This window comes from Arvicanthis niloticus, chromosome 7 (genome assembly GCF_011762505.2).
Source record: "Arvicanthis niloticus isolate mArvNil1 chromosome 7, mArvNil1.pat.X, whole genome shotgun sequence".
Classification (NCBI taxonomy): Eukaryota; Metazoa; Chordata; class Mammalia; order Rodentia; family Muridae; genus Arvicanthis; species Arvicanthis niloticus.
Genome location: NC_047664.1, coordinates 36,202,489 through 36,230,327, shown reverse-complemented (window position 1 = coordinate 36,230,327; position 27,839 = coordinate 36,202,489). Strand labels below are relative to the sequence as shown.

Genomic DNA, 27,839 nt, shown 5'->3' with positions numbered 1-27,839 from the left:
AGAAATGATTCTCAGAGTCTACTCTGAGATGCTATTAAATTTTTGTGTATTTTCCAGTATGTTAATTAAAAAGTTAGAAAACTGTAATATTTAGTTGTAAAAAACCAAGTTCAGACCCATGTTATACCACAGATAAACTGGAAAGTGTCACAGTGAAGTGAGCCTATCACAAAGGACATGTGTTGTTAAGACTTATCACATAGTCAGAATAGGCAAATCTAGAGAAACAGTGCTTTACAGGGTATACCTTGGGATAGAGCAGTTGGGGAAGGAATGACTGCTAATGAGTATGAGGTTTCATTCTGTACAATGAAAATACAATTATTGATTGTAAAGGTGGGTTACACAACTCTAAATGTAATATACTAAAGATTGCTAAACGGTATTAGCATACATAAAGCTTTCTTAAGTTATAAAAGTAATCATCTGCTATAAAAATGGAAAACTCAGTGGGTGAAGCACAGGCCTGGTACTCCACACTCCATGCCTGAACTCATGTAAAAGTAGAAGAAGGCAACTTACTCAACAAAGCTGAATCACATGTACTGTGGTATGTGTACCTGTACACAACACACACACACACTAAATTAGCAAATAAAATTTTCTAAATCTTTTAATTAAAAAATATTTTTGTTCTGTTTTGTATTGTGTGTGTCTGTCTGTGTGTGGAGGGAGAGGCCAGAAAAGGACAAAAGACCTCCAGGAGCAGCTGTGAATGCCCAGCATGGGTGCCGGCAACCAAACTTCATTCATCTGAAAGAGCAGCAAGTGCTCTTTACCACTCAGCCAACTCTTCAGCCCCAATGAATACTTTTTAAAAAAAATCTGATACATAAAAGTCCAAAGCTCTACCAATTCTATATACTGAAGACAATGCCCATATTCTTTAAAATGCTCCTGAACTTGCACATGCAAACCTGTACACAGATAGTACAGATGAATTTACAGAACAAAGTATTTTACTCCTTTTTCCTTCTTTAGGAAATAATGTGAGGAAATTTAATCCTTAAATTTACAAGCAATAAATTAAGTTTGGTGGTAACAAATCCCACTAGAGTAGTTTGCTTATAGGCTTTCAATTCTCCCTCACTGTGTGTGGCAAACAGCTCACAGCACACATCATTACCAACACCACATTGGCTCGCACACAAATGATGTGAAATTCCATGATTCTTGCTGAGTCTCCCTAGTAGGCTGAAAAAACACAGATCTGAATGACTGCAAACTTCCCAGAAAGAGGGTAGAGGGACCTTTCTTGAGAGTCTCTGTCTCTGCAAGGTTTCCTAGCACTGAGACAGAACAGCAGATGGCACTCTGGTCTTGGGTTTTTCAGGGCCAATTGGGTACATGTAGCAGTAGTCAATCTCCTGAAAAGCTTTGTATTGCAGGAAAGCTAGCTCAAAAACAAAAAGTTACGATCACTTTAAAAGGTAAAATAAAAAGGGAAATTAGACAAAACAGACATTTTTATCACTTTAACAAACAGAACTTGCTAAAATACAAAAAGGTAAAAGGTCTAGTAAAAAAAAACCCAACTTACTAAAACATGAAATGCTTCCATTATACATGAAAATGCAATGGTTTAACCGCCTCTAATCTGATGATCAGGCAAGCTCCCCATTTGATGAGGATCACCATGTGCACAGAGACGCTGTGAGCTGCATTACAGATGGAGGTCTCCCAAGATCTTGCTGTGTTAGAACAACTCTGTAGCTCTAATCTGGCCAGTATTGCAAAGTAACTGCTGCTAACGACCTCAGAAATTACTGCTGCACTCCACACAAAACTAAATCTAGGAAATACTGGATTTAGGGGCATCTTGCTACCTGTGGTGGTTTGAATGAGAATGGCCCCCTAGGCTCATATACTTAAATGCTTAGTCATAAGAAGTGCCACTATTTGAGAAGAATTAGAAGCCGTGGCCTTGTTGCAGTAGGTGTGACCTGGTTGGCGAAAGTGTAACATTGGGGGTTGGCTTTAAGGTTTCCAAAAATCCCATGCCACGACTCGCCCCTCTCTCTCTTGGCCTGAAAATCAGGATGTAAGTCACACGGATTGTTCTAGACCCATGAGTGTTTCCATGCTTCCTGCCATGATGCTAAGGAACTAAGCTTCTGAAACTGTAGCCCCCAGTTAAATGTTTTCTTTTCTAGGAGTTGCCTTGGTCACAGTGACTAAGACATCACCTCTGCTGGCACTGAAGAGTGGTGGAGTGTCCTGAACATTCTTCAACACACCCCTAATAAAACTAAACAACACAGGGATCCAATTCAGAGATCAGAGACATAAGACACATATCCTGCAACAGAGAGAGCAGCTCCAGGAAGCCTGCTTGATTTACATGGCTATACCAAGAACTTTCAACCACAATCTTGACAGATTTTCTCTCAAGGATTGACAGTGAAATTTTCCATTTATGTACATATTCTAGGTATCTAGAATGAGGAACCCTAGAACCATGCCTCATAGAATTGGATTATAAAAAAAGAAAAGAAAAACCCACATTCTAAGGAGCTCTTCTTAACTAGCACACTTAGGCTTTCTGTCTAAAGGGAAAAAATGGCTTTTACTAAAAGCATTTTACTCAGAAAGTAAGAGTACTTCCCCTTTCTGCTTCAAGTCACAAGTCTCATAAATGCCAGGCAGCCAATCTAACACAGCTGTTGGTCCAAACAGCAGCCAGCTGCTTTCCCAGCCTCATAAATCCCTTCAGCTTTCGCTGTTCCCTAATTCCATGTCATTCTCAGTACTTGAGTGACAGGTAAATTTGGTGACCTACTTTGGTGTCAGAAAACAAAACTGATGAAAATGGACACTGAAGGCTTAATGGGTCCCACTAAACCACAGGCAGTGTCCTTCACATTCTGTATTCAGGGTGGCATCAGAATTTGCCTTCAATAGGCTACATGAACAAGCTGGTTACCTTCATAGGAATGTCACAAGAAATATCCCTTCCTAGAGCCTCAATACTGGAGTGCAATAGCTCCTGGTGTGGCAGTTTTTAACTAGGCCATTGTTTGGACTCACTTTGGGCAATCTAAAAGGTCTACAAACCAAAAAGTAAAATGCAGAATGCTAACATTACAAGACAATATGACTTCCTAAAAATATAACCTGATTGTGTAACAGCAGAGTGGTCACTGAATTATAAAGCTAGCACTCAAGAATATACTCTATTCCAAATGTCACTTAAAGGCATCACAGTGTTAAGAGGCCTCCATTTACATACTACAGCACATCTGTATATCAGCAACCCCTTGTTAAAATATGCACCTCTTAGCCCTTATATAGATACCATTCCTCAAAATAAAAATCCCTTATGCAGGGCAGAGGAAGGCTTGTAAGACGCTCATGACATAAGAATATGTGCCTCTCTAAGGATAGAACAGCAGCAAACCCTTGCTGGGGAAGAGAATTTCCAGAGATGCCTCTAGCTAATGCCAGAGATACTCTAGCTAATGCCAGTAACGTGGCTGTCATGAGTTAACACTCTGCGGTGACACAGCTACTTCTGAATCTTCTAAATCCCTCTAATTTATTCTTCACCCATGCTCCTATAAGTGACCTTAAAAGCTCCAAGTGGTCAGCAAGACAGCCACAGGTGGAACCATTTCTTAAGTCTGTAGTCAGTGTCCTATCTGGGATTTATAGCAGGTTGTTCATGTCTCCCCACAAGATATTACACTACAGCTCTCATGCCTTGCATCTCTGAAATTTTCTGTCTAGCCACAGCTGATTCTAATTCATCTCGAAACAAGGATCCTCCTCCCACATGTCAGTGACAATCCTGAACACCATTAGAGTTCATTCAGCTCTATTCTAAATCTCACCAATCTTTCAAAAGAAACGTCCTGTTAAACACCTGAAGCTAAATGCAATGAATACAAGGGAAAAAAAAGTTTGTTTTTATTTATTTATTTATTTATTTATTTATTTATTTATTTATTTATATTTATTTATTTATTTATTTATTTATTTATTTATTTATTTTATGACAGGGTCTCCCTGTATAGTAGCCTGGAAGTCCTACATAGACCAGGCTAATCTTGAAGTCACAGAGATCCACCTGTCTCTATCTCCTGAGTGCTAGGATTAAAGGTGTGCTCTGCAGCAGGTGGCCCAGACACTTTTCTATTCAATTATTCTCATCAGGGTTCACTTGCATTGCCAGCTTCTGTTCTGGACACAGTGAGTTCTGGTGTCTTTCTTTCTGCAGGCACAGCTTCAGCAATAAGGAAGCATACACTTGCTAGGAACTGTGTCTGCCAGGTCAGCAGCTGTCAAGACAGTGAGCAGTGGGGCAGAAGTACCTGGAACTGGTCTGGCTTACATACCTGTAGATGACAGCAGGGATGCGCTTCCAGGATCTGAAGCCTGCCACACTTTCCAGTTCTTTATCAGTGATCCAAGCAGGTACTATGAGCTCTTGTGGATAACTACCACACAATCTGTTGGAAAGAAGAGAATGGTGATAAGAAGAGAGAAAAAGAAGGGGCAAAGATGGAGGAGTGAGAGAGGGGCACAGGGACATTATTCATGCTATCACAAAGCCAGTTAAAAAGGCAATAAGGATGCCTGCCTAGCATGTTCAAGGATCTATATTCATTCTCTAGCACAGGAGCAAAGGAATGGCAGACGAGAAACTGAGGGGGAATTATTTGAGGTTTTGGTCTCCTTACCAGAATAGGCAGCCATAATTTTTGCTTATATTATACAAATTATCTTTGGTGGTTCAATCTGATGCTGCCTTTTGGAATCTGATAATCTAACAATGAAAAAATGAGAGTTGAGGGAGATTCTCCTTCTCCATGATAATTCTCTGTTGTAAATTGTGTGTGTGTTTGTGAGTGTGTGTACAGAAAGAAGCATTTATGTCACCTCTCTTAGCTTCAGTCTTCCAGGCTCTTTGTCAAAAGGAAGCATGAGAAGGACAATGCCCCCTATTTCAGATCTCCTCTTCAGATTAACTTCTTACCTGATCTCAACCAGGATGTCCTAATTTTAAGTAACAAGTGTAGCCAGGAGTTATACAGATATAATACACACTAATAATCCCAATGAACCAAATTAGTAATGTGAGCAAGCTATTAACCATGATTTCTATAAAATGTACTTCAGAAGACACTATTTCCTGTGCTCTCTGGCTTACGCTCACTCTCACCCCCTTGCTCACTCATTTTAAAACAAAAGGTGGTTTTGCATTCTAGCCAAGCTGGTGACTTGGGATATAGTACTTCTGACAGATTTTATTTACAGGGCAATATAACTAGGTAATCTTCCTTTTGAACACTGAAAGCAGTATGAAATTTAATCCTAAGACTCAAAAACTATCTGTGCTGGCTAGTTTTTATGTCAACTTGACACAAGCTAGGGACATGTGAGAAGAAAGGTTAAGAAAATTCCTTCATAGGATTGGCATTTTCTTGATTGATGACTGGTGTGGGAGGGCCCAGCCCACTGGACAGGTGATCCTGGATGGTACAGAAATCAGTTGAGCAAGCCATGGAGAGTAAGCCAGTATACAATACTTATCCATGGCTTCTGTTCTTGCTCTGAGGTTCGTTCCCTGAGTTCATGTGCTGACTTCCTTTGCTGACTATATAAGCAAAATAAACCCTTTCCTCTTGAAGTCACTTATTAGTAATGATATTTTATTTCAGCAATAGAAATCCTAACTAAGATACCATCACCTCCATTACCCTGCCCTACTCTATGCATCAGGAGACTTGAGACATAAGGGTTTTGATTACTCAACACTACATCTCCTTATTTCCTCTTCTCAATTTACAGAAGATAAAGAACCAGAAATTTAAAAGCCACTGAACCAAAAGGACAGTTGTGACTGAGAATAGCTACACAAACTTCCTAACACCCATTCCAACTCTTTAAATGACCTGTGACAGTGACCACAGCAACTACTCTAATAGCTTGTCTTGTTCTTTTTATTGTTTTATGTTCAAGACTAGATCTGGCTCTCATTTGTTTGTAGTAGAATAAATGTTTCATGGTCCTGGAGGCTGACTTGTTCATATGAACTGGTGATTTCTATGCTCACTGTCCAGCAGACACCACACCTGTTCTACTCAGAAGTTAGCTCTTCTCACTATTGGGAAAACAGTTCTAGTGTAAGAAAAGAGGGTTCCACTTAGCAAAGCCTATGTAACCTCAGATTTTCCATGGCTATTCTGTCCTCCATCCTGCCTCTGAGAACAGCTCCTTGTGAAGCTCTCGTGTCTTTGTAACCTCCAGGTTCTTAACTTCTTGGCTAGGCTCCATGTGAAGAGTTGCAATGAGTGGTAGATTTTCCAGTAAAAAATGGCCAACCACAAACAGACCAAGAAAATGGGTATTATAATTTAAGGTAACTGAAAAGATCAAAGAATTATTAGTGATGCAATGAAACATACGAGTAGAATATATTCATTTCAGTCTCCTGGACTGTGTTGTTTCACAGAACTTAGACTGACAAAAATCCCAGTATTTAGCCACCTTCTCTCACCAAAGCACTTACATGTTTTAAGTTTTAAGGAAACAGGTAATGAATAAACTTAGTAATAGTTATTTAGCACTTAATGGTTAAATGATCATAACTGAGGAAATTTGTCATTAAGATTAGCAATGAGGGATTGGGGATATTAGTCAGTAGGAAAAGTGCTTGTGCTATACTATCATGAGTATCCATGTTCAGATCCCCAATGCCCAAGTCAAAAGCTGGGTGTGGTAGCATATGCCTATAATCCCAGCATTGAGGGGCAGAGACAGGAGGTTCCTTAGAGCTTGCTGGTCAGCTAGTCTTACTGAATTGGCAAGCTTCCAGGTTCAGTTAGAGACCTTGGCTCAAAACTAAGGTGACAAATGATAATGTAAGATACTCAAAATTCACAAAACTGTTGGCCTCTGCCTATACCTGCACAGGTGTGTGAACACACACACACACCACGCATATGTTTATCCTTGCTTTTAAGTGCACTGATTCCATGCACTTTCATGCCAAAGTGGTGATGAATACACACTACTGCCCACAGTAAGCATAGTATCAGCTAGACATGCATGCAGCAGGAAGAAAGGAGGCCTGCAGAGGTTAAAAGACAGGTTTCAAGAACTTGTTATGTAAGGATCACTTTCCACTCCAGAAATATTGATCAAAAGGTTCAAAAAGAACTCTGAAGAGTGTGAATTTAGAGTTAATAAACAAAATTCTATTTCAAAGTACCTGAATTTAATGTCCTGCCAACTGAGAATTAGGGCTTCTGTTAAAAGTACTGGCTGTAAAACACAGTCTACAAGTATCATGTAACTCACTTGTATTTCTCATTGATGTTGGAAATCCTCCAGGCATTGTTCATGTCAAAACCCATCCGTTCCACTTCATTCTTAAACCTTGACGTTACATGTTCCCCTAGAGACAGAGACACACGGTAGAAACGAAGAAATAAACACCACTTTGCAAAATGAAAACAAAACCACCAATACCTTTGCTCTATTCTATTTCATTTGTTTTAAAGACAGGAATATATAAATAGATAACATATATTTAGCTTTAGTCAAAAAATGGGCAGGTTAAGACTACAGAAAGAAAAGAAAAATAATAGATCAAGAATTATGTCATCTTAGCCACTGGATACCTGTAATCCCAGCACTCAGGAGACAGAGGCAGGTATATCTCTGAGTTTGAGACCAGCCTGGTCTACAAAATGAATTCTAGGCCATCCAGGACTATAGTTAGACACCCATCTTGAGGGGTGGGGTATATTACTTAAACTCTCTATGAGGACTGTGCTCATTTGCTGTACTCATTTCTTTAGAGGGCAAACAGTCTGGGAGATTAGTATGGCACATGTCTCTGGCCTGGAAACCCATGTTCTTTCTTGAAAATATACAAACTACTAGTTTACTTCCACACTCAGAATGACAGTATACATAAAAAGAAATAAAATCCATCTTAAATCAACAAGATTGGTAACATAGATTTGAAGCCCTCTGGTCACATTTCAGAACCTGGGAGGCTTCTAACTTTTAGAAAGCTAAGACAATGCATGTATCATAACACTGTAGTTCCAATTCAACAGGGGCTACTTAGGCGTCCCTAGTTCCCCAGTGGAACATAGGAGTATTTCATACCAAGTGAGATAAGTATGTCAGCTCAGCTCAGGTCAAACTGCAAACAGATTAAGAAATGCCTTCAAGTTTTCAGAGACAGCAAGCAATCAGGCAAGTGGCCACTGCCAGTGATCAGAAATCTCAGGAGACACCCATTATTAAGACACCCTAGGGATCTATAATAACATACTCTCTCACCTAGCTAGAACCTGGTCACATCTCTCTTAAATGTGGCCCTTTATCCTGTAAGACTGTAACAAAGGTAGAGCCAGACCAAAATCTAAAGTGTTTCTCTCCTTAGGAAGTGCATGGTTCTAGAGCAGTAGCTTACTAAACAAAACCACTGAGCAGGTTCTGGATGTGTGCAACCGGTGTTGGAAGCTATAAAACAAATGGGGCAAGGCTACAAGAAAGCACAACAAACAACAGCACACAGCAGAAAGATAAACTTTTGTTCTCCCTGGGAGATGAGCTTCAGAACAAAAAAACGGTGACTGCTTGGATGAAGGCCAATCCTATAAAACTATGTCCCATTTAAACAGCTTCTCTTGAATTTAAGCTAAGTATCATGTTTCCGGAGGAAGTGCTCAGAAAAGATGATGTTCAGAGAGGCAAGAAGAAATAACAGTTAAATCTGGTCCATTTGAAAAGTTTTAGAAGCAGCATAGCAGCCTTCCAAACAAGATAAAAAGCTTTCTGAACAGAGGTGCCATCTGTCTACAAACTGTAAGTAGCATTGGCCCTTATGAAAAATAAACAGGGAGCCTTTAACTTAAAAGATAAAGCTGTAAAATTGTGGCAACTTTCAAATTGGTTAAAACAAGATATCCCAAGGAGAGGGAGAGATGGCTCAGCAGCTAAGAGCACTGGTTGTTTTTCCAGAGGTCATGAGTTCAATTCTCAGCACCCAAATGATGGCTCACAGCTGACTATAATGGTATCCAATGCCCTCTTCTGGTGTTCAGACATATATGGAAACAAAATACCCATATACATAAAATATGTAAATTTGTTTTTTGGCACCCATAGTCCAGAAGAAGGCATAGAATCCCCTAAAACAGGAGTCAAAGATAGTTGTGAGCTGCCAGGTAGGTGCTGGGAATTGAACCCTGGTCTTCAGAAGAGTAGCCAGTGCTATTAACTGCTTAACCATCACTGAAGCTCCAACTTCTATGTCTTTAATTCTTAAGTTAATCTAACATAGTGTTTCCTTTCCTCTATTTTTCTCTTATATTTCTCATTATTTTTCTCCCTATAATATTTTTAAATAGTATTTTGACTTTGTTTTAATGATTTTTGGAGACAGGGTGTCAAACACAGCCTAGGTTGGTTTGCCTCTGCCTCCCCATTGCTAGAATTACAAGCACACTCCCCCATGTTCTATTAGCTTTTAATTTAAAAACAACCTCATGCTTTTATTTATGTATTTATTCTCATTATTATTATGTATAAATGCAGGTTCGTGGTATACATGTGAAAGTCAGAGACAACTTGTAGGGATCAGTTCTCTTCTCTTGTCTTGAGTTCTAGAGATCAAACTCAGATTATGAGCAGCAAGCAGTTTTACTTGCTGAAATATCTCACTAGCCTGTGTTTTAAATTTTATTTCTGTTTTTACAGTTAATTAAAAATGTTTTAGATTTATATGTTTTATTCATTTATATATGTTTAGATTTATATGCTTTATTTTTTATGTATAGTGTTTAGCCTGCAAGTATGCATGTACACCAATAAGGTGGAAATTTCTGACTTCTTTGGAGACTCAGTTGTGTGTCATGTGATATTTTTCTAGAAACTGTCTTATAAGAGGATGCTCTGTTGAGAACAGACAAATGGTGTTGTCTGGAAGCTACCTGAAAAAAAGCATGAGATGTTTTGCTAGAGAGGACAGTTGAGAGAATGTATGATGTTTGGAAAGGGTATAAATATAAGCCAACAGACAGTGGACGGTGCTTTGTGGTACTGGGTCTCCTTGCCATTCTTTGCTGATCTTCATTGGGCTTTGCTGATGCTGGTCTTCTCTGACTATGCTGTGTGGCATTAGTTCACCTTGCAACTCTTTGCTGGTCATTGTTTGCTGTGACTTCATAGAGAGAAACAACCAAAGAACTTCTGGTGGTGTTCTTGGTGACTTCGGCCAATTGGCAGAGTTTTGCAGTTTCTTCTGGATCAAACTGCTATTGCTGATTCATGAATATTGTTTGCAAGTGGACTGAGCTACCAATGCTGACTGTTGTGAACTGAACTGCTGATATCTTGACATCACAAATTGGATTCACTCCAAAAAAAAAAAATTATTTCTAAACAGGTCCATATCCTCCTTTGCCCTATTAACCTTTCTTTTCCATTACCTCTGGTAGAAGGCGGGCTAGAAGGGCAGTTAAACCATTTAACTATACTTACTAAAGTAGGTTTTGAAAAATCTAAGCCTACATACCACTATTTTGCCTGGTGCCCTCAGAAGACAATAGAGTCAGATTCCCTGGGATTAGAGTTACAGAGGATTGTGAGCCACCATGTAAATGCTGGGAACTGAACCTGAGTCTTCTGCAAGAGCAATAAGTGCTTTAAACCCCTGATCTATCTCTCCATTCCTATCATTCATCTAATTTCTAAAAAACATTCTTTTTTCTAAAACATATCTTTTTTGTTTTACTGTTACTTTTACTTTTTTTTTTTTCTAAATCTCCTATTTTCTTTTCCCCTCTAAAGCTTACTCACTTGTCTTTTTCTCTATATTCAACCTTCCCCTGTCTCTGTCGTCTCATCCATTTAAGAGTTGCTGACGGCCCTGAGTAGTTACAACCTCACAGCACAGTTTACATTAGTTTTGCCATATTCTGTCCAACAGTCACTACTAATGTAGGAATGAGCTTTATCAGGTTCAAGAGAATTTCTTTATCTTGTGTGGTCTGACACTGACATTTTCTCCTCTCTTAGTGGGAGTAAGGCTCCAAGATTAAGAATACCTAAAAATATAACCAGAAGGGACCCAAACCACCTGATTCACAAATCACAAACTAGGAACAGAAGAAACATGAAAAGACAGAATATTTAACTCCTCAACTACTGAATTCAAAGATGAAAAATCAAAGTTTACTGGTAAAAATGATCTGGTGGCCTCAAAGAACATGCAACCAGCAGATGAACTAAATCTAAGAGCTAAAGAGAAATCAACAAGGAGCACACAGTCAGCAAAGTGGATAAAAAAAATTAGCAACACGGATGATAAAACAACATGAAAGAAAAATTCAGCAACAAATTGTTATTTTAGAAAAAAATGTTGGAAATGAAGAAACAGATGGATTTCTAAGTTCAAAGTCAGCCTAGTCTACATAGGGAGTTTCAAGACAACCAGGACTATATAGTGACACCCTATCTCAGAAACAAATGTAAATATACCACTGATAAACACTGAGACACAATCAAACCTACGATCTATAAGACAGAAGAAGCAGTGACTAAAAGCTAAGAGCTGGCTGTGGAGACGACCCAGCAGGTAAAGGTGCTTGCTGTCCAAGCATGAAGACTAGAGTTCAGACCCCAGCATACATGATGCACCTCTGACCTGACCACCAAGAGGCCCAGAGACAGGATTGCTATCGCTCATTGGCTGTCAACCTAACTGAAAATCATGAGCTCCATGCTCACACGAAGACCCTGCCTCAAAAAGGCACCAGAACACACTAGACTCACTGATAAACATACACAGTTGATCAATCAATACTAAAGGTATAGCATATGTTCAATGAAATAGTAACAAAAATTCCAAAATCTAGAGAAAAAACATTCAAATATGAGAGATATTCAAAATCTCAGACATCACCAGAGAACTCCTCTAATACATATTAAGAGTCAAGTGTCAAAAATATAAAGCAAGAAATATTATAAACTATTAAGAGAAAAACAATGGCAAACACATTAGAATACCTTTAGACTCATTAGTAACCCTAAAAGCAGGTAAGCACTCTATGACTTATTTCAAACTCTTAAAATAAATAACTGCCAACTAAGATTGCTATAGCCAGCAAAGCTATCATTTAAAATGACATAGAAGTCATTTCCAAATAAGCATGAACTAAAGCAGTTGATGACTACCCAGCCAATACTGCAAGATAATTAAAAGAACACTATCCACAGAGGAGGAAAAAAAAAAAAAAAAAAAAAAAGGACAGTTTCAATCCCAAGTGCACAGGAAAGAATAAAGTTCATGAGACTAGATGAACACTGGAGAACTAGAGAGAAATTTATCATGTCCAACACAGTAAAACAGCAAACACCTAAAATTAACAGAAGGGAAAGAGCATAATAACCACACAACCAGGAAAACTACAGTAATTAGTAAACACCTCTTGATAGTAACTTTAAGTGCAAATGGCTTCAATTTACTGATAAAAAGATGCAAGACCAGCTTACTGGTCTAGTTAACAAGATTCAACTATCTGTGGTCAGCAAGAAACAGATTTCATTGTCAAGTCCACAGATTAAGAGTCAAAGGATCAAAGAAAAGAAAAAGGAAAAAAAAAAAAAAAAGAGTCAGAGGATATAAACCTATATATAAAAACAAAACAAAACAAAACAAAACAAAAAGCAGAAGCCCCAAACAGGGGAGAATAGTAACTGCTATTCTCATTCTGATAAAGCAGACTTCAAATCAAAATAGCCAAAAGAGATAAAGAAAGTCAATTTATTAATAAAAAAGAACAATTTACCAAAAAGTTATAACAATTGTTTAAGTACATATGCACCAAATGTTGGGGCTTTCAATTTTATAAAGCAAACATTAATGAACACAAAAGGTCACATAGTTCCTAATATAGTAACTGTGAGTGACTTCAATACCCAACTCTCACCTTTAGACATACCATCCAAATAAAAATCCACAAAGAAACTTCAGAGTTAAATTACATCATAGACCAAACGAATGTAACAGACTTCTACAAAATATACATTCTTCCAGTAATCCCTGGAACCACCTCTGAAACACCACATACTATGACATAAAGCACGTCTTAATAACAACTGAAATAAATTCTAGTATCTTCTCAGGTCACATAAAATAAAACTAGAAGTTAATAACAAGAGAAGCTACAGAAACTGTATAAATATTTGAGAACTGAGTGACTCTTAGTAAGTCACTAAAGAAACCAGGGAAGAAACTGTAAGATTTCTAGAATCAAATGAAAATAAAAGTGCAATTTATCAGAACATTTGGGATACATCTACAGCATGTCTAAGAGTAACATTTATAGATGTTTTTACATAAAAACAAAATACTCTCTGAGGAACGGCAGTACACACCTTTAATCCCAACATTCTGAAAGCAAAGGCAGGTGGATCTCTGTGAATTCAAGGCCAGCCTGGTCCACAGAGTCAGTTCAAGGACAGCCACACCTACAGAGAAACCCTGTCTCAAACAAATAAAATATAAAAAAAAAAATAGTCATACACACACATACACACACATACACACTCTCACACACACATATTGCCATACATACTGTAAGCAATACAAACATACAGAAAAACAAATGGTTTTAATATTTTAAACATTACATTTATTGATACTACTTGGGGTACATAGTGCATGTGTAGAAGTCAAAGGACGACTTTCAAGAGTTTGTTCTCTGGTCCCAGAGACTGAACCCAAGACACCAGGCTTGGCAACATGCACCTTCACCTATTGAGCCATCTCACTGGTCCAATACATATTTCTGAAATATAACTAGAACATTTTTAAAGGCTGGAGAGATGGTTCAATGCCTGTAAAAGTGTTTGCCAAGCAAACCTGATAACCTGAGTTCAGATTCCAGGAACGTATGTAAAAAACCAAACATAGCTGCACATATCAAGAATCCTAGAATGCACAGGAGAGATGGAGATAGGAGCAAACACCCAGAAGCTTATGAGCCAGCTAGCTTAGAATACACAGCACAGCAGCAAACAGTAAGTAAAATGTGCGGATTAATACTCAGTTGTCCTCCACATGCACATTCACTTTCAAATAACTAACTACCATATTTACCCAAAGGACCCTTATAGCTAAGAAATGCAACAAGCCTAAATGTCTAATAACAGATGAATCAATAAAAGAAAATGTACATACACAATGAAATTTTGGGGTTTTATTAGAATATTTATACATATTTGTTTGTGTTTGAGAGGTATGATGCTTGCCTCAATGCTTGTGTGGAGGTCAGCTCTCTCCCTCTACCACATGGGTCCTATTGGTTAAACTCAGGTTATCAAGCTGGCGCAGCAAATGTTTTTACCAATTAAGCTACCTCATCCACTACAATGAAATTTTAGAAAAACTATTATTGTGACAACATATAGAAAAACAGAAGTAGGCATCATTATTGTTAAGCAAAACAAGTCAGACTTAGAGGGAAAAAAGCTTATGTGGGAAAACAGTTTGGCCTTCATGGCACTGCACAGACACGGTCCATATACATAAATGCAGGAAAATCATCCATACATATAAAGTAATTCTTTTAATCTTAGAAACTCTGTGTATGTGCGTGCGTGCACGCGCGCGCACTGTTTCTTCACAGCAACAAAATAGTGACTAAGACACTACAACTTCCTCACGATGATGGACTGTCATGAACTATGAGCCAGAATGAACCTCTCCATTGTTAAGCTGCTTTGTCACGTATTCTATCACAGGAATGAGAATGTAACTACTCTCGAAAGCTGAGGACATCTGGGCAAAGGCTGAAGTTCTGAGTCTATTGCTTGCTTGAATTTGAGATGAGGTAGATACTTAACAATACTTAACAAAGACTTTCAAGTTTCACAAATGAATCCACAACAATGCTGAGACCTCTTCCTAGGCCAAGGAAGTCCTAGAGTTGTGGATGCAATATGACTGGTTCCACTATGACAGGCTCAACAGCTGAACACTAAAATTTACATGAACACCAAGACAATGAGTGAGAGTCATCCCATGTTCCTGCCTGCTGATACACTCAGTGCTGACCAGGAGAGTAACCATCAAAGGCTCTATGTGTGGTTGAAAGACTAAACCAAAGTCTACTCAGCTTATAAGCTGTGCTATCATGTTCTGGGCTACACTATACTCTGAAATATTTCACATGTTGTTTCATCCTTGAGAAAACATAACAATGTAGCTGTCTGGTGTGCTACTGTAGTGAGTAAGCTGTGGCTACTAACATTCAACATGTTGAGAAGGCACCAGAACTATGAGAGCTGGAATAAAAAATGGCAGACATTTTTTTATCTTTGTATACATAGTATACCTACGTAAAAGGAAAAAAAATCTAAACATATTCTCTCTCCCCTTCTCTCTTTCTCCAAGTAACATTAGTAAAAGCCCATAAAAGTGACAGCAGTTAGCATCAGTGTGAACCACATGTGCATCTTGAGAAGAAAAAGAATGCAACCTTCAATCATAGAGAATTTCCAACTGATCAGTTAGGATAACATTATCTTGCAGCTGCATGATTTCCAGAGGGCTTTCATAAGCCTCATGTATTAGAGGTAGAAGAGTATTTACTGACTAAACTCTGTGGCATTAATACATTTGATCTTCAAGATACCCATATTAGTTTGGAGAGGAAGAATATGAAATGTTCCAGTTTGACAAATAAAGGAAACTGAAGGTCAGAAAGTTTAAGTGGCTTGCCTAGTATTATTTACAATTAAACACAGGTATGGGTTTGAATTTGGCCTTTTGAACTCTAAAATCAAGCCTTTACCCACTGCATCCCTCTCCCCGCCATGTTTCACAGGGCCACAGACAGACAGACAACACTGGATAGCTGTACTAGTTGGTATATATCATCAGGAAGGAACGAGCCTACCAAGTCAACAGAGTTCTCTTTAAAAGTTTGTTGTGAAAGCTGGGTGTTAGTGGCAAACACCTTTAATCCCAAAACTTGGGAGGCAAAGGCAGGTGGATCCCTGAGTTCAGGGCCAGCCTGGTCTACAGTGAGTTCTAGGAAAGTCAAGAATACACAGAGAAACCCTACCTTGAAAAACAAACAAAAAGTTTGCGGTGAAAGAAGAAAATAGAGGCAAGCAGGCCTTACTGACAAAAAACAGGCAACTCCATGCCAGAGAATGAATGCCTCTTAAAATTAGTGTCAAAAACAAGAAGATGCAACAGGATTCACTTCTCTATGTTTATTACTCCATAAGATGATAAAAAATAAAAATTGAAATAATATATAATGGTTTAAAACTTAGTAAATGTAGATACGATTTGTGCTTTTCACTGTCTGTAACGTTACAATAAAGAAAAATTGAAAAGAGCCACATTTTTTGTTTGTTTTGATTTGATACAGGATCTCACAATATAAGGCTAGCTAGCCCAGAACTTGCAATACAGACCAGGCTAGCTTTGAACTCACATTGATCTGTTGCCTCTCTGTCTTCTGAGTGCTGGGATTAAAGGTATGCATCATCACACCCAGCAAAAGCCATATATATTAGTTGAAATTAGTTTAAAACGTAACAACAGGGACTAAGAAGATGATTCAGTAGAGTGCTTGCTGAGCAAGCACAAGAACCTAAATGTGGATCCCAATATCCATGTAAAAAGCAGAGAGCACCATGGGCACAAGCCTACAATCCTAGTCCTGGGAAGACAAAGATAGAAAGATTGCTGGAGCTTAGTGGCCAGTTAAAACTGGTTAACTTGGTGAGCTTTAACCTGTCTTAAAGAATAAGGTAGCCAGCCATAAAGGAAAATAACCAAATTACTCTTGCCTCCAGACTCCATAAATGTGTGTAGCTAACACACACACACACACACACACACACACACACACACACACACACACTAGTTGACACTACAAATAACTGCTTTAGCATACACAAAATCTAGGGTTCAATCCTAGCATATCACACACACACATATCTCTGTCTCACTCGCTGCTCACTCAGTAACTCACACACATATACACAGATGCCATTTTAATAAAGATCAGGGAAAAAGTAAGAGAATAAAGTAAGAAACTATGTATTTTTACATAAATGTCCAAGGCTAATCTGGTTCAAAGCCTACTAAATGCTATTTAACATGAAATGTTACCGAAAATGCACAGCTTCCATTAAGGTTCCAAAATCCCCACAAACCTTCTTATAGTCATTTTAGGCCTAGGAAGCTAATATATCAAACACAGTTTCTTTCCCCCTTCCCCTGAAAAGCAGGAAAAATGTCATACTATACTTAAGAGTAATGGGGAAAAGCTAGAAGGTGTGACTCCTGTAGGTTCCCATTTCATGATAAAGACCTCCAAGCAAGCATCAGAAGTCTGGCCTACCTGGTCTGCACAAGTCTCCATGCTGCTCTTTTTCACTGGCGTAGACCTCCATGCACCAAGCATGGTATGCAAATGAGAAGAGATCTTCTATTTTACCAGGTGGTCGGATTGCATTGTTCAATCTCTTAAGCCAATCTTGACATTGCTCAAAGGTTGGGAACTGACACCTTTGCAAAGCAAAACAGGTATAAATGTCATCAGGTGACAGTTGATAATGAAGTCTAAGAAAAGTTACCATTTCAAGAGTGTCTATTCATAATGAAGACAACTGAAGAAAGTGTCAGAGACAGTCATTTACTACTACTTACAATAAAAACAGATGCAACACATTTTAGCCAGTGGTGCAAAAAAAAAAAAAAAAAGTTGGACATATGGAAAATCTATTATTTTGATCTAATGAATTTCTTCTAAAAGTAATTAATAGTGATTATCAAAGTAAAGTACTAGTTCGTCTCTGATGATCAGGTCTCGCCCTCCTTCTTTAGCTTGCTTTACAGTTACCTCTCTTAAGAAATATGTTCAGAAAAGTCCTTTTTCTTTTACTGTAATATAATAAGCCATCCTAAAACAGACACAATACTATCCATATATATACACGTATACATATATATGTATACATATATATACACACACACATATATACATATATATAATATATATGTATATATATGTATATATTTATATGTGTGTGTGTGTGTATATATATATATATATATATATATATTTTTTTTTTTTTCTGTTTGATTTTTCGAGACAGGGTTTCTCTGTGTAGCTCTGGCTGTCCTGAAACTCACTCTGTAGACCAGGCTGGCCTCGAACTCAGAAATCCACCTGCCTCTGCCTCCCAAGTGCTGGGATCCAAGGTGCCCAGCAAGAATATTTTCCCTAATACTTTACAGCCTCACAAACACACCACCTACCTGATAACTTTGCAGTCTTTACATGTCAAATGAAGCTGAAATATATCACGGCATTCAACGCTCTCTATAAGTTGTAATGGAACCTGCAAAAATTAAAAAGGATAAAGTCCTCTTAGTCAAAAAGGCAATGACTTTGAAGATACATTCAGACCAACTGATTCAACAGGAAGAAGCAAACAGAATTGCAAATTTAGCTGGATCAGTAGTGATTTACTAAAGAAAGGATTAAAGTTTCCCTTTTCCTAATCAATAACCTCAAATCACAGCATGATGACCACTAAGAGGCATGGATTCTGGAAGGGAAGAGGAAATAAATCCTTGAGTATCAAACCCACAAGTCCATTTCTCAGGGCACTATTTAAGATGCTATGACATGTAGTAACACAAAAGTTGAAGGCACTAAACAAAAGCATGCAAGGCTAAGTGCAAACAAGAATGAACGTATTCCCTGTCCCAGGTGGCAGAGTATATTTATGCCTCAGTTCTTAGTGAAGGGGTCTTCTGGAAGGCTAACTGCGTACAGGTCACAAAACAAAGATGGCATACCAGGAGTCAGGGTCTCTGATCAGTAGAATAGATCACAGATATCAAGAAGTCTTACAGCAGTCAAAGAACCTAAAATAGGCTAGGTCCAACATGTTCCAAAAGCTGAAGAGCCTTGTTTGTCAAGCAGGACTCAGTTTTTGTGAACTGATATAGTCCCATTCCCTGCCAACTGGGTCAACAGGCTCTATTTAACAATAGTGGACAGAGTTCATATATGCCAGTGAGACAGAAGAAACACTTCTGAAGTGTGTAAATGACCCTAAGGCTAACACAAGGACATTCCTCCTAAAAATATCTGACTCAACCTCCAACTCAAACAAAAGCAATTTCCAAGCAACATGTGATAAATGAATAATTTCCTTTTATTTGATTTTTGCTTTTCAAGACAGGGTTTCTTTGTGTAGCTGTGGCTGTCCTAAAATTCATTCTGTAGACCAGGCTGGTCTCAGACTCAGAGATCCTCTTGTTTCTGCTTACCGAGTCCTGGGATTAAAGGTGTCTGCCACTACCACCCAACTCATTTAAAAGAGAGAGGGGAGGGGAGGTTTTATGCATCCTAGGCTGGCCTTAAACTCCCTATGTCACTGAAGACAAACCTCAACTTCTGACTCACTTGCCTTCCCAAGTGTTAACATTACAGCCCAGTACCACCATGGCTTGTTTATGTGTTACTTGGCATCCAACTCAGGGTTTGATGCATGCTAGGCAAAGCAATTCTCCAAGTGAGTTATATCCACCCCTAAGTGCATTCTTAACACCTTGTCCGTAACACTGTATTAAGCCCAGTCAAAATGTGGCTGTAGGAGCTGCAAGTAGCATTCCAACAATTTGTTTAGGTTTGTTCAGGTGGAGGCAATCTCCTACTATGCACAGGAAACAACCAACATGTTGGCTGCACAGGGTGGCCCCAAGTCAGTCCTGACACTTTTAGAGCTGACTTACTACAACTCTGACCTACCATGCCACTGCCAGAATCAGCAGAGATCCCTTAGAACAAGAATGCTGGGTCAAACAGAAGTCCAGGGCTAGAAGACTGAAACACAAATTGGGGCACAGATTGGAAAAGAGCAGCAAACCAAATGATATTCAGATAAGCCTGACAGTTGTTGTCTCTGGGTGGAAGTCTTGTTTCCAAGTATGTAATCTATTAAACTCTCTCACAATTGTAATAGAACTGGAGTAAGAGGAATACTATGCATTCTTGCTTATATTCCAAGAAAAAAGAAGCTTTGGCTTTCTGCTTGTTTAAACTCTTAATCCCAAGGTGCTTCATGAGAAACTATAGCTGATACAGGTAAAATTTTTTTCAAGAGCCTGTAAATCTAGGGCAGGAGAGAAGGAGAGAGAATTATTCGTAAAGATAAAATTATCAAGAGAGAATATGGAGATCAAGTGGAAAAAAATTAGGGCAGGTATAGGTGCTTGCTGCCAAGCCTGGCAACCTGAGTTTAAGGTTCACACACAATAAAGAAATACAATATTTTTAAAAAGAATACAAAATATAACACTAACTAGTTCTCAGGTAGTTCTACAGGTTCCCTATAAATAGACTCTTTGTTGTTGTTTCTTTTTCAAATGTGTTCCTGCAAGCTAACTACCTCCCCCCCCCCCCCCCCGTCGTCTGTCTGTCTCCCTCCCTCCCTTCTTCTCTCTCTCCCTCCCTCTCTCTGTCTTTCTCACCAATCATTTGTTTTATTTATATGAGTACATTGTCCTGTCTTCAGACATACCAGAAGAGAGTATTACAGATGGTTGTGAGCCACCACGTAGTTGCTGGGAATTGAACTCAGGACCTCTGGAAGAGCAGTCAATGCTCTTAACGGCTGAACCATTCTCCCCCCCTCCCCCCCACTCTGCCCCACAATACATGGTGGGGTCATCTGCCAGCTTGGCAAACAAAAGCTTTCACTTCCATTTGCAATTATGTGTATGCACAGGTGTCTACATGTGGGCATGTGGCTTTGAACACAACACCTTCAGAGGCCAGAGGTGGTGGATCCTCTAGAGCCAAAATAACAGTTGGTTGTGAGCCACCTAAAAGTTGGGTACTGGGGCTGAATTCAGGTCATCTGCAAGTTTGTGTTCTTAACCACTAAGCCATGGAAGAAGAAGATGACGGAAGAAGGAAGGAGGAGAAGACAAAGGGAAGAGAAGGAGGAAGAAGAGGAAGAGATAGAGGAGAAGGAGAGTTCTTGCATCCAAATTAATTGGAGTTACAGTGTGGAAAAATGCATTTTTTTAATTTCATGTTTACAGGTATTCTACCTGCATGTATGTCTGCATACCATATGCATGCAGTACCCTCAAAGGCCAGAAAGAGCCTTCTCCTTCCACCTTTACATGGATGTCAGGGATTCAGGTCAGCAGGCTTTTCCAGCTACTGAGCCATCTCTTCTACCCTCTGTCCACATTGAAAAAAAATTATTTTGTATTTTATGTATATGAGTGCTCTGTCTAAATGCAAGACTGCTCACGAGAAGGAATCGAATCCCATTACAGAGAGTTGTGAACCCCCATGTGGGTACAGGGGGTTGAACTTAGGAGCAGCCTGCTAAACCACCTTACAGTACCTCAGTCTACATTTTTGAAGGTCATAATTCCATTGCTTATGTATAAACTGTGGGCTTTATCTTCACCCCCACTAAATACTCCCTTAAGTACACAATGCACTGGTAAAAAAGAAAAGACTCATGCAGTGGAGACACGATTGCAAGGTAAATATTCAACACTCATGACCAACTTATTCTAAGCAGTAAAACAGCCATCACCAGAGTCTCCGCCACTCACTGGGGTTTTAGAAGCAGCAGACTGTGAATCAGTCTGTCGAATTACACAACAAAACCTGTTTTAAACGTTCATAAATCCTACCTGAACACTTAGTTGTAAGCTTCAAAGAAATATAGTTTAGGAAAAATAAATAATAGAAAATTGCACATAGCAGGAATGCTACAAATGGACTCTATCACAGAGGAACTTCACCCTAGGAACTGTAAGCCTGATGCTTACTGAGATTGTGTAGATTAAAGTAATAGTGCTTATAGTATCCAACCCTATAAACATTCAATGTGCTGTGAAATTAAGACAATATTTGATATTGGGTAGCTACTTAAAGCTTAATGACAAGTCATTTTCTGAAGTACTAAATAATACAAAGTGGGTCATGCCACAATAGAGATAGCACATTTGTGCTCTAATGGCTTAAATGTGCATGATTTAGATAAAATAACCTTTAATAGGGTCTCTTGATTTCCTGTGTTTTGCTGTCAATACTTATCTGTTGAAGATAGAGTAGAGGGATGCAGAGAGAGGCAACCCTATCAATCCTCTGGTCTCCATCTAGTACCTACTGCAAAGCCAGCCTTTTTCTTCCTGACCTCTGGCTTCAGGAACCCTTGTAATAACTTGGGGTCTCTTAATAGGAAATGTTCATAGCCCCCACAATGTCAAGATAAATTTGCACAATCATTTTTCTGCACAAACACAGCATCTGGGGTTTTGTAAGTGACACACAAGCTCTAAGACTTAGAGAGTTGTAATGCTAGAGAAATGCTTCATGTGAGGAAATGGATTAAGTAAGTGCAGTAGTCAGTTTCCTTAAACATTATATACACCGATTACACTCTGGGAGAAAAGGTCAGACTACAACCTACTCAGATAGCTACTGTAAGAGATAAATCACGAAGGGCATACGCCTAGTCACAGAAGCACACTGTTTTACAATGAACTTCAAATCCAAAAGAGGAGAAATCATCTAATACTCATTTCAGATCCATACTAACTTCAATTCACTGCCCATTTACTGAATTGCATGGTATCAGGTGTCATGTTGGATGTTGAAGATACAAAGATAAGACAAAGAGTTACAACAAGTCTAATAAATGTTGTCAAAGTATGCTAAGATACAGAAGCAGCCCACGGAGCACAAATACTGCCAGAAAGGGAACGGGGATTAAGCAAAGCTTCACAGAGGACATTACCCCTGAACTGAGTTCTGAGAGATGAAGAGAAGCTCCCCAGGGGAGAGAAAAGGCAAAATGTGCTAAACTATGAGGTCTGCCTGAGTGGTCCAGGGAAACTAGTTTTACTAGTAAAAAGGAGACAGAAAAGCTGACAGGGACAAGGACCACAGTCTCACATTATGCAGCAAAATTTGACTGTCATAGAACAAATAAAGAAAACAATGAAGGCTTTAAGACAGCAGATGACATTATTCTCCAAAAGACCTGATTCCCAAACAAATCTAAGAATAGACCTTTACATATTTAGCCAAATCCAGTAAGCTGATAAACACAACATGGGAAAATAATATGAACAGGCAATATATTTACAAGTTCGCTGAGTCTAACCATTTAAAGAAGTAAAAGTTAAGTTGAGTAGTAATTTTATTTACTTCCCTAGCATATGGTAGGGAATTTCAAAGCTGCTGTTTTATTTTATCCCTTCCACCTTTACCCACTGGTCATGAGTACTCAAATCAAAATGAAATCTTGTGCTGGTTAGTTCTTGTTAACTTGACACAAACTAGAGCCATCTGGGAAGAGAGCCCCCTGAACTGAGAAATTATCTCCATCAGATTGGCCAGTGGGCATACTCGTGATTAATGTTTGATGTGGGAAAGCATAGACTATAGCGGACAATACAACCCTGAGTACTACTTCAGTTCCTGCTTTGGCTTCCCTCAATGATAGACTGTAAACTGTAAGATGAAATAAACCTTTTGTTTGTTGCTTTTTCAAGACAAGGTTTCTATGTGTAGCTTTGGCTGTCCTCCAGCAAAGAGATTCCCCTGCCTCTGCCTCCTGAGTACTGGGACTAAATAAGTGCTCAACCACACCCAGCTGAAATAAACCTTTTCTTCACCAAGGTGCTTTTGATCATTAGAACACTGTCAACATAGAACATTTCTTTTTCCTTGATGACTTTGGTATATACTAATGGACAGAATATAGACATAACCCAAATCTAGTAGGTGGGTAGAATACTTCAGGCCAAAATGGCTCAGAAACATAAATGTGTAACTATGATAAATAAACAAATAAATAAATGCTAAATGCCAACTCAAAAATGATAGCCATTGACCTTGTCATAAAAAAGTGCAACTTGAATAGTTAGGTAACTTCTAGAAAGGTGAGTAAAATGAAGAAACAGATTTCAAAGAATTCCCCTAAATAAACATAGCCTGAATGTAGGCCTGAGCTCTGACAGGCATCACAACACACTTCTCTACACTGACACTCAAATACAGAAAGCTACAAGACTGGCAAGTAAAACAAGAAGAACATCTCCCACTGGCAGAAATCTGTGAACTTGTGGGCCTTTCTGGGTTGGTTTCTTGATGACTCCTAAGGATAGGGTTGAATTGGAAGAAACAGTTCTACTGAGTGGACTCTCATAACCAAAAACGGGCAACTTCAAGCTTCCTTTTTCCTTAGGTAAGAATCCAATATGCAAATAAACAATGAACTAACATCAATTCTTATCTAATTAAAGAGCCACCTGAGTAACTTTATTCAATATGATGGTCTGTAATGAACAAGAGGACATCTTTTCATTTATTGTTAAGCCCCAAGAAATGATCTCAACTGAAGCAGCTGCTAAACTACTACTGAACAGTGAGGGAGCTGAGGAAAGGTCTGTACAATCTTTACACCTTTATAAAGCTTAATAATACAGCAGTGCCTGGTATAGACTACTTACTATTAACTAAGAATGAAAAGATACAAACAAGACGCTTTATTTTAAATAAGCATAAAAGTTTCTTATTAACCTGATATTCTTTTTTTCTTTTCTTTTTTTTTTTTTTATTTTTTTTTTTTTTTTTTTTTTTTTTCAAGACAGGGTTTCTCTGTGTAGTCCTGGCTGTCCTGGAACTCACTCTGTAGACCAGGCTGGCCTCGAACTCAGAAATCCACCTGCCTCTGCCTCCCAAGTGCTGGGATTAAAGGCGTGCACCACCACCGCCCGGCTTTAACCTGATATTCTTGAGCATGAAATTAACTGAAAGGAAAGCACAGCATATAACACTTTCATACACTTAGGCCTGTATAACACTCACTTCTTCCTTTTCCTGTCTACCTAACAGGGAAAATGACTGGTATCACTTACATTAACAAGAGACTCCTTAAACTTGATGTGAAGTCTGTAATTAGAAAGGGCAATGATGGCATCCTCAGCACGGCCCACATACTCTGTGCTCTCTCCATGAAGTTCAAGGAAAGGAACCTGAAAAACAGAAGAAGAAACCTTTCAGAGTTCCAGAGCAGAAAAGCCAAGTCTTGAAATATAAGCCTGGTGAATAAACTATCAGTAAGCTAACAGACAAAAACCCTCTGCCACACAAGTTAAAGCAAAAATCTAAAGGATGGCTTGTACTTAAGTCCCCAAGTTATAGACTTCTAAGGAATGACAAGATAATCATCTCAAACAAATAAGACATAACTTGCAAAAAGGAACAATGCATTCCAGATTGCATTTTTATAAGTCCAGTTTAAGGACTGTGTCTATTATACATTACTGCAATCCACTAGTTTTGTTCTATCACTACTATAAGGCCAACACATATTACACAGTTTCAAATGGCCTATATTTACCTGAAGATTCTCATCCTCCCTAATCAGCTGCTTCCTGGGAAAGATCTGATTGGCCTGGATGCACTCAAGGCTATGCCGCATCTCTTCATCCTGGAAAAATCCCACAATGTTTAATAATTTAAAAACTCCTACTAATCACCCATATTTGATTCTTCTGCCATATGTACTTACATAATTATAATAATAACTCAATGAGCATTTTGAAACAAGCAGAAACGTTCAAGAAAAATATCTCCCCAAGTGTTTCATCTGATATATTAGGTACTGAAATGGTTTGTAGTAGGATTCTCCAAAGGCCTACATATTAAAGCTTTGGGGCTAGCACACAGGACTGTCAGCAGGGAGTTAGAAACTCTCAGAGGCAGGCCCTCTTCTCTGTTTCCTGGGCTCCACCAGGTGAGTGGTCTTTTTCCATCACATGTTCCCACCTTAATGTACTATCTTACCACATACCCAAAAGCCAGGGGTGGCTGACCAATACTGTTAACCAAAATAAATCTTTTCTCCTTTTTAGTTAACTTCTCTGAGCCATTTGTAATAAGAACACAAGTCTGACTGATAAAGTTATCTCTAATCTGAGGACACATTGATGCAAAACATATCTGGCATTACCAGACTCTAAGAACCAAGAGGCTATTGGTATATCTGGAACATTAAAAAAAAAAAAAAATACAAGAAGCAGGTGTGTCACTGGGGTGAGGGGTGGGACTTTGAGGTTTCAAAAGCTCTCAACTACCATTCCAGCACCATGCCTGACACGTGCCACTATGCTTCCACCATGATCATGAAGAACTAACCCTTTAGAACTGTTAGCAAATCCCCACTTAAATGCTTTATTTTATAAGCTGCCTTCGTCATGGTGCCTCTTCTCAACAACAGAACAGTAACTAAGACATATCCTTTATAATGTGTGATCACTCTGCTACATAGCTTTGGGACAAAAGAAACCCTAAAAGGACTGCTGGGTACCACAGAGACCTCAGCAGTACCAGAAAGAAGACTATACTGTTGGCTACTTGGCATACAATGAAGGGTAAGCACTTAGTGCAGAGCAGAGCAGCTTTGGTGACCAACTGCCATTCATGGGCACTTGTGTACACACCATGCCAATACTAGGCAAGCACATTTTCAGCTTATTGAAAACTACGGGCAAATAAAAACATACTTTCGATGAAAAATAGTAGCTGGTTGGTCGTAGACATGCCTTTAACCTCAGCAGTCAGGAGGCAGAAAGACAGGTGGATCTCTGATAGTTCAAGGCCAGCCTGGTATACAGGGCAAGTTCTAGGACAGCCAGGGCTATACAGAAAAACCCTGTCTTGTATACTATCTCCCCCCCCCCCAAAAAAAAAAAAAAAAAAACTAGTAAAACATCATCATGCTTTGGGTACAAGATTAAGTCAGAAAATTGTGATGCCCACAAATTTTGAGAATACTGGCCCACCTTTAAGAAGGAATAAATTGCCTTCCTCCTCTTTTTAATATGATATAACTACACAACTGGGGGGGGGGGTGCTTTTTTACTTTGTTTTTAATTTTGAAAAGCATTCTCCATGCATGTCCCTAATGAAGCCTGAAATTAACATGGCACTTTCAATTACCTTCAATTACCTCTCTGTGTACCAGCTGAAATACCTTAGGTCTAAGAACTACCACATTTAAAAACAAAACACACACACACACCAGACAATGTTATAGAAAATAACTTCTCTAGTCCTCAAAGCTTTGCTTCTATGTCCTTATGACTAATGAGATGTAGCTGGCTGCATTCCATCTTTTCTGCCTATTGTCCAGATGCCACTGAAATGCCCACTGTTTTCTTAAGTGAAAGGTATGGGCAAGGTGTACACAGCTTCCTCATCTGCCATGGGGTCAAAAGTCTTGAAAACACAATAGAAAAGGAAGGGAACTGCTTCCATCTAATAAGTTCATATAGAACGTGTGTTATGTGTGGTCATGTTAATTAGCGCAATGTGACCATTCTATGATATATGTTCATTTTATAATACATTTTACAATAAATGTTTTGCAATTTTGTCAGTCAAAGAAAAAAATGTGAGTGGTCATCTAACAATTCTCTACACACACCAAATAAACACACAAAAATCATTTTCACTATGTCTTGCTTCCTAGAATTATTTTAGGGAAAGGGAAGACGTGAACCTGGGGCCTCACATATGCAACAGCATGTGGTTTAGCACTGAGCTATACCCCCAAACCAGTTTTCTATTAAAGAAAGAAATGAAAATCCTGAAGTCCAAGAAGAACTTATTTCAATCATCCTCCATTAAACTGTGCTGCATACATAGCTGTTCTATTCATATTGGACTGGCACTGAGGAATCGACAAAGGAAACAGATAAATTAGGGAATAGAAAAAAATAAAATTATTTC

The 27,839-nt window shown here is 38.7% G+C and overlaps 1 protein-coding gene across 8 annotated transcripts in view; it reads right to left on the bottom strand.

The window, feature by feature from the left end:
• The window catches only part of Mtmr3 (myotubularin related protein 3), a 94,817-nt gene that overhangs the window by 19,029 nt on the left and 47,949 nt on the right, over positions 1–27,839 (bottom strand). For 7 of the 8 annotated variants that reach the window (XM_034508318.2, XM_034508316.2, XM_034508315.2 and 4 more), the window contains 6 exons: positions 25,447–25,536; positions 24,962–25,078; positions 18,311–18,393; positions 17,391–17,557; positions 7,303–7,399; positions 4,335–4,448 (listed from right to left, as the gene is read on the bottom strand). In XM_034508318.2, the coding sequence (XP_034364209.1) occupies positions 4,335–4,448; positions 7,303–7,399; positions 17,391–17,557; positions 18,311–18,393; positions 24,962–25,078; positions 25,447–25,536 (668 nt within the window). Of the gene's footprint in view, positions 1–4,334; positions 4,449–7,302; positions 7,400–17,390; positions 17,558–18,310; positions 18,394–19,814; positions 19,890–24,961; positions 25,079–25,446; positions 25,537–27,839 lie in introns of those variants that run through there. The other variant, XM_076938211.1, reaches the window with a different exon arrangement.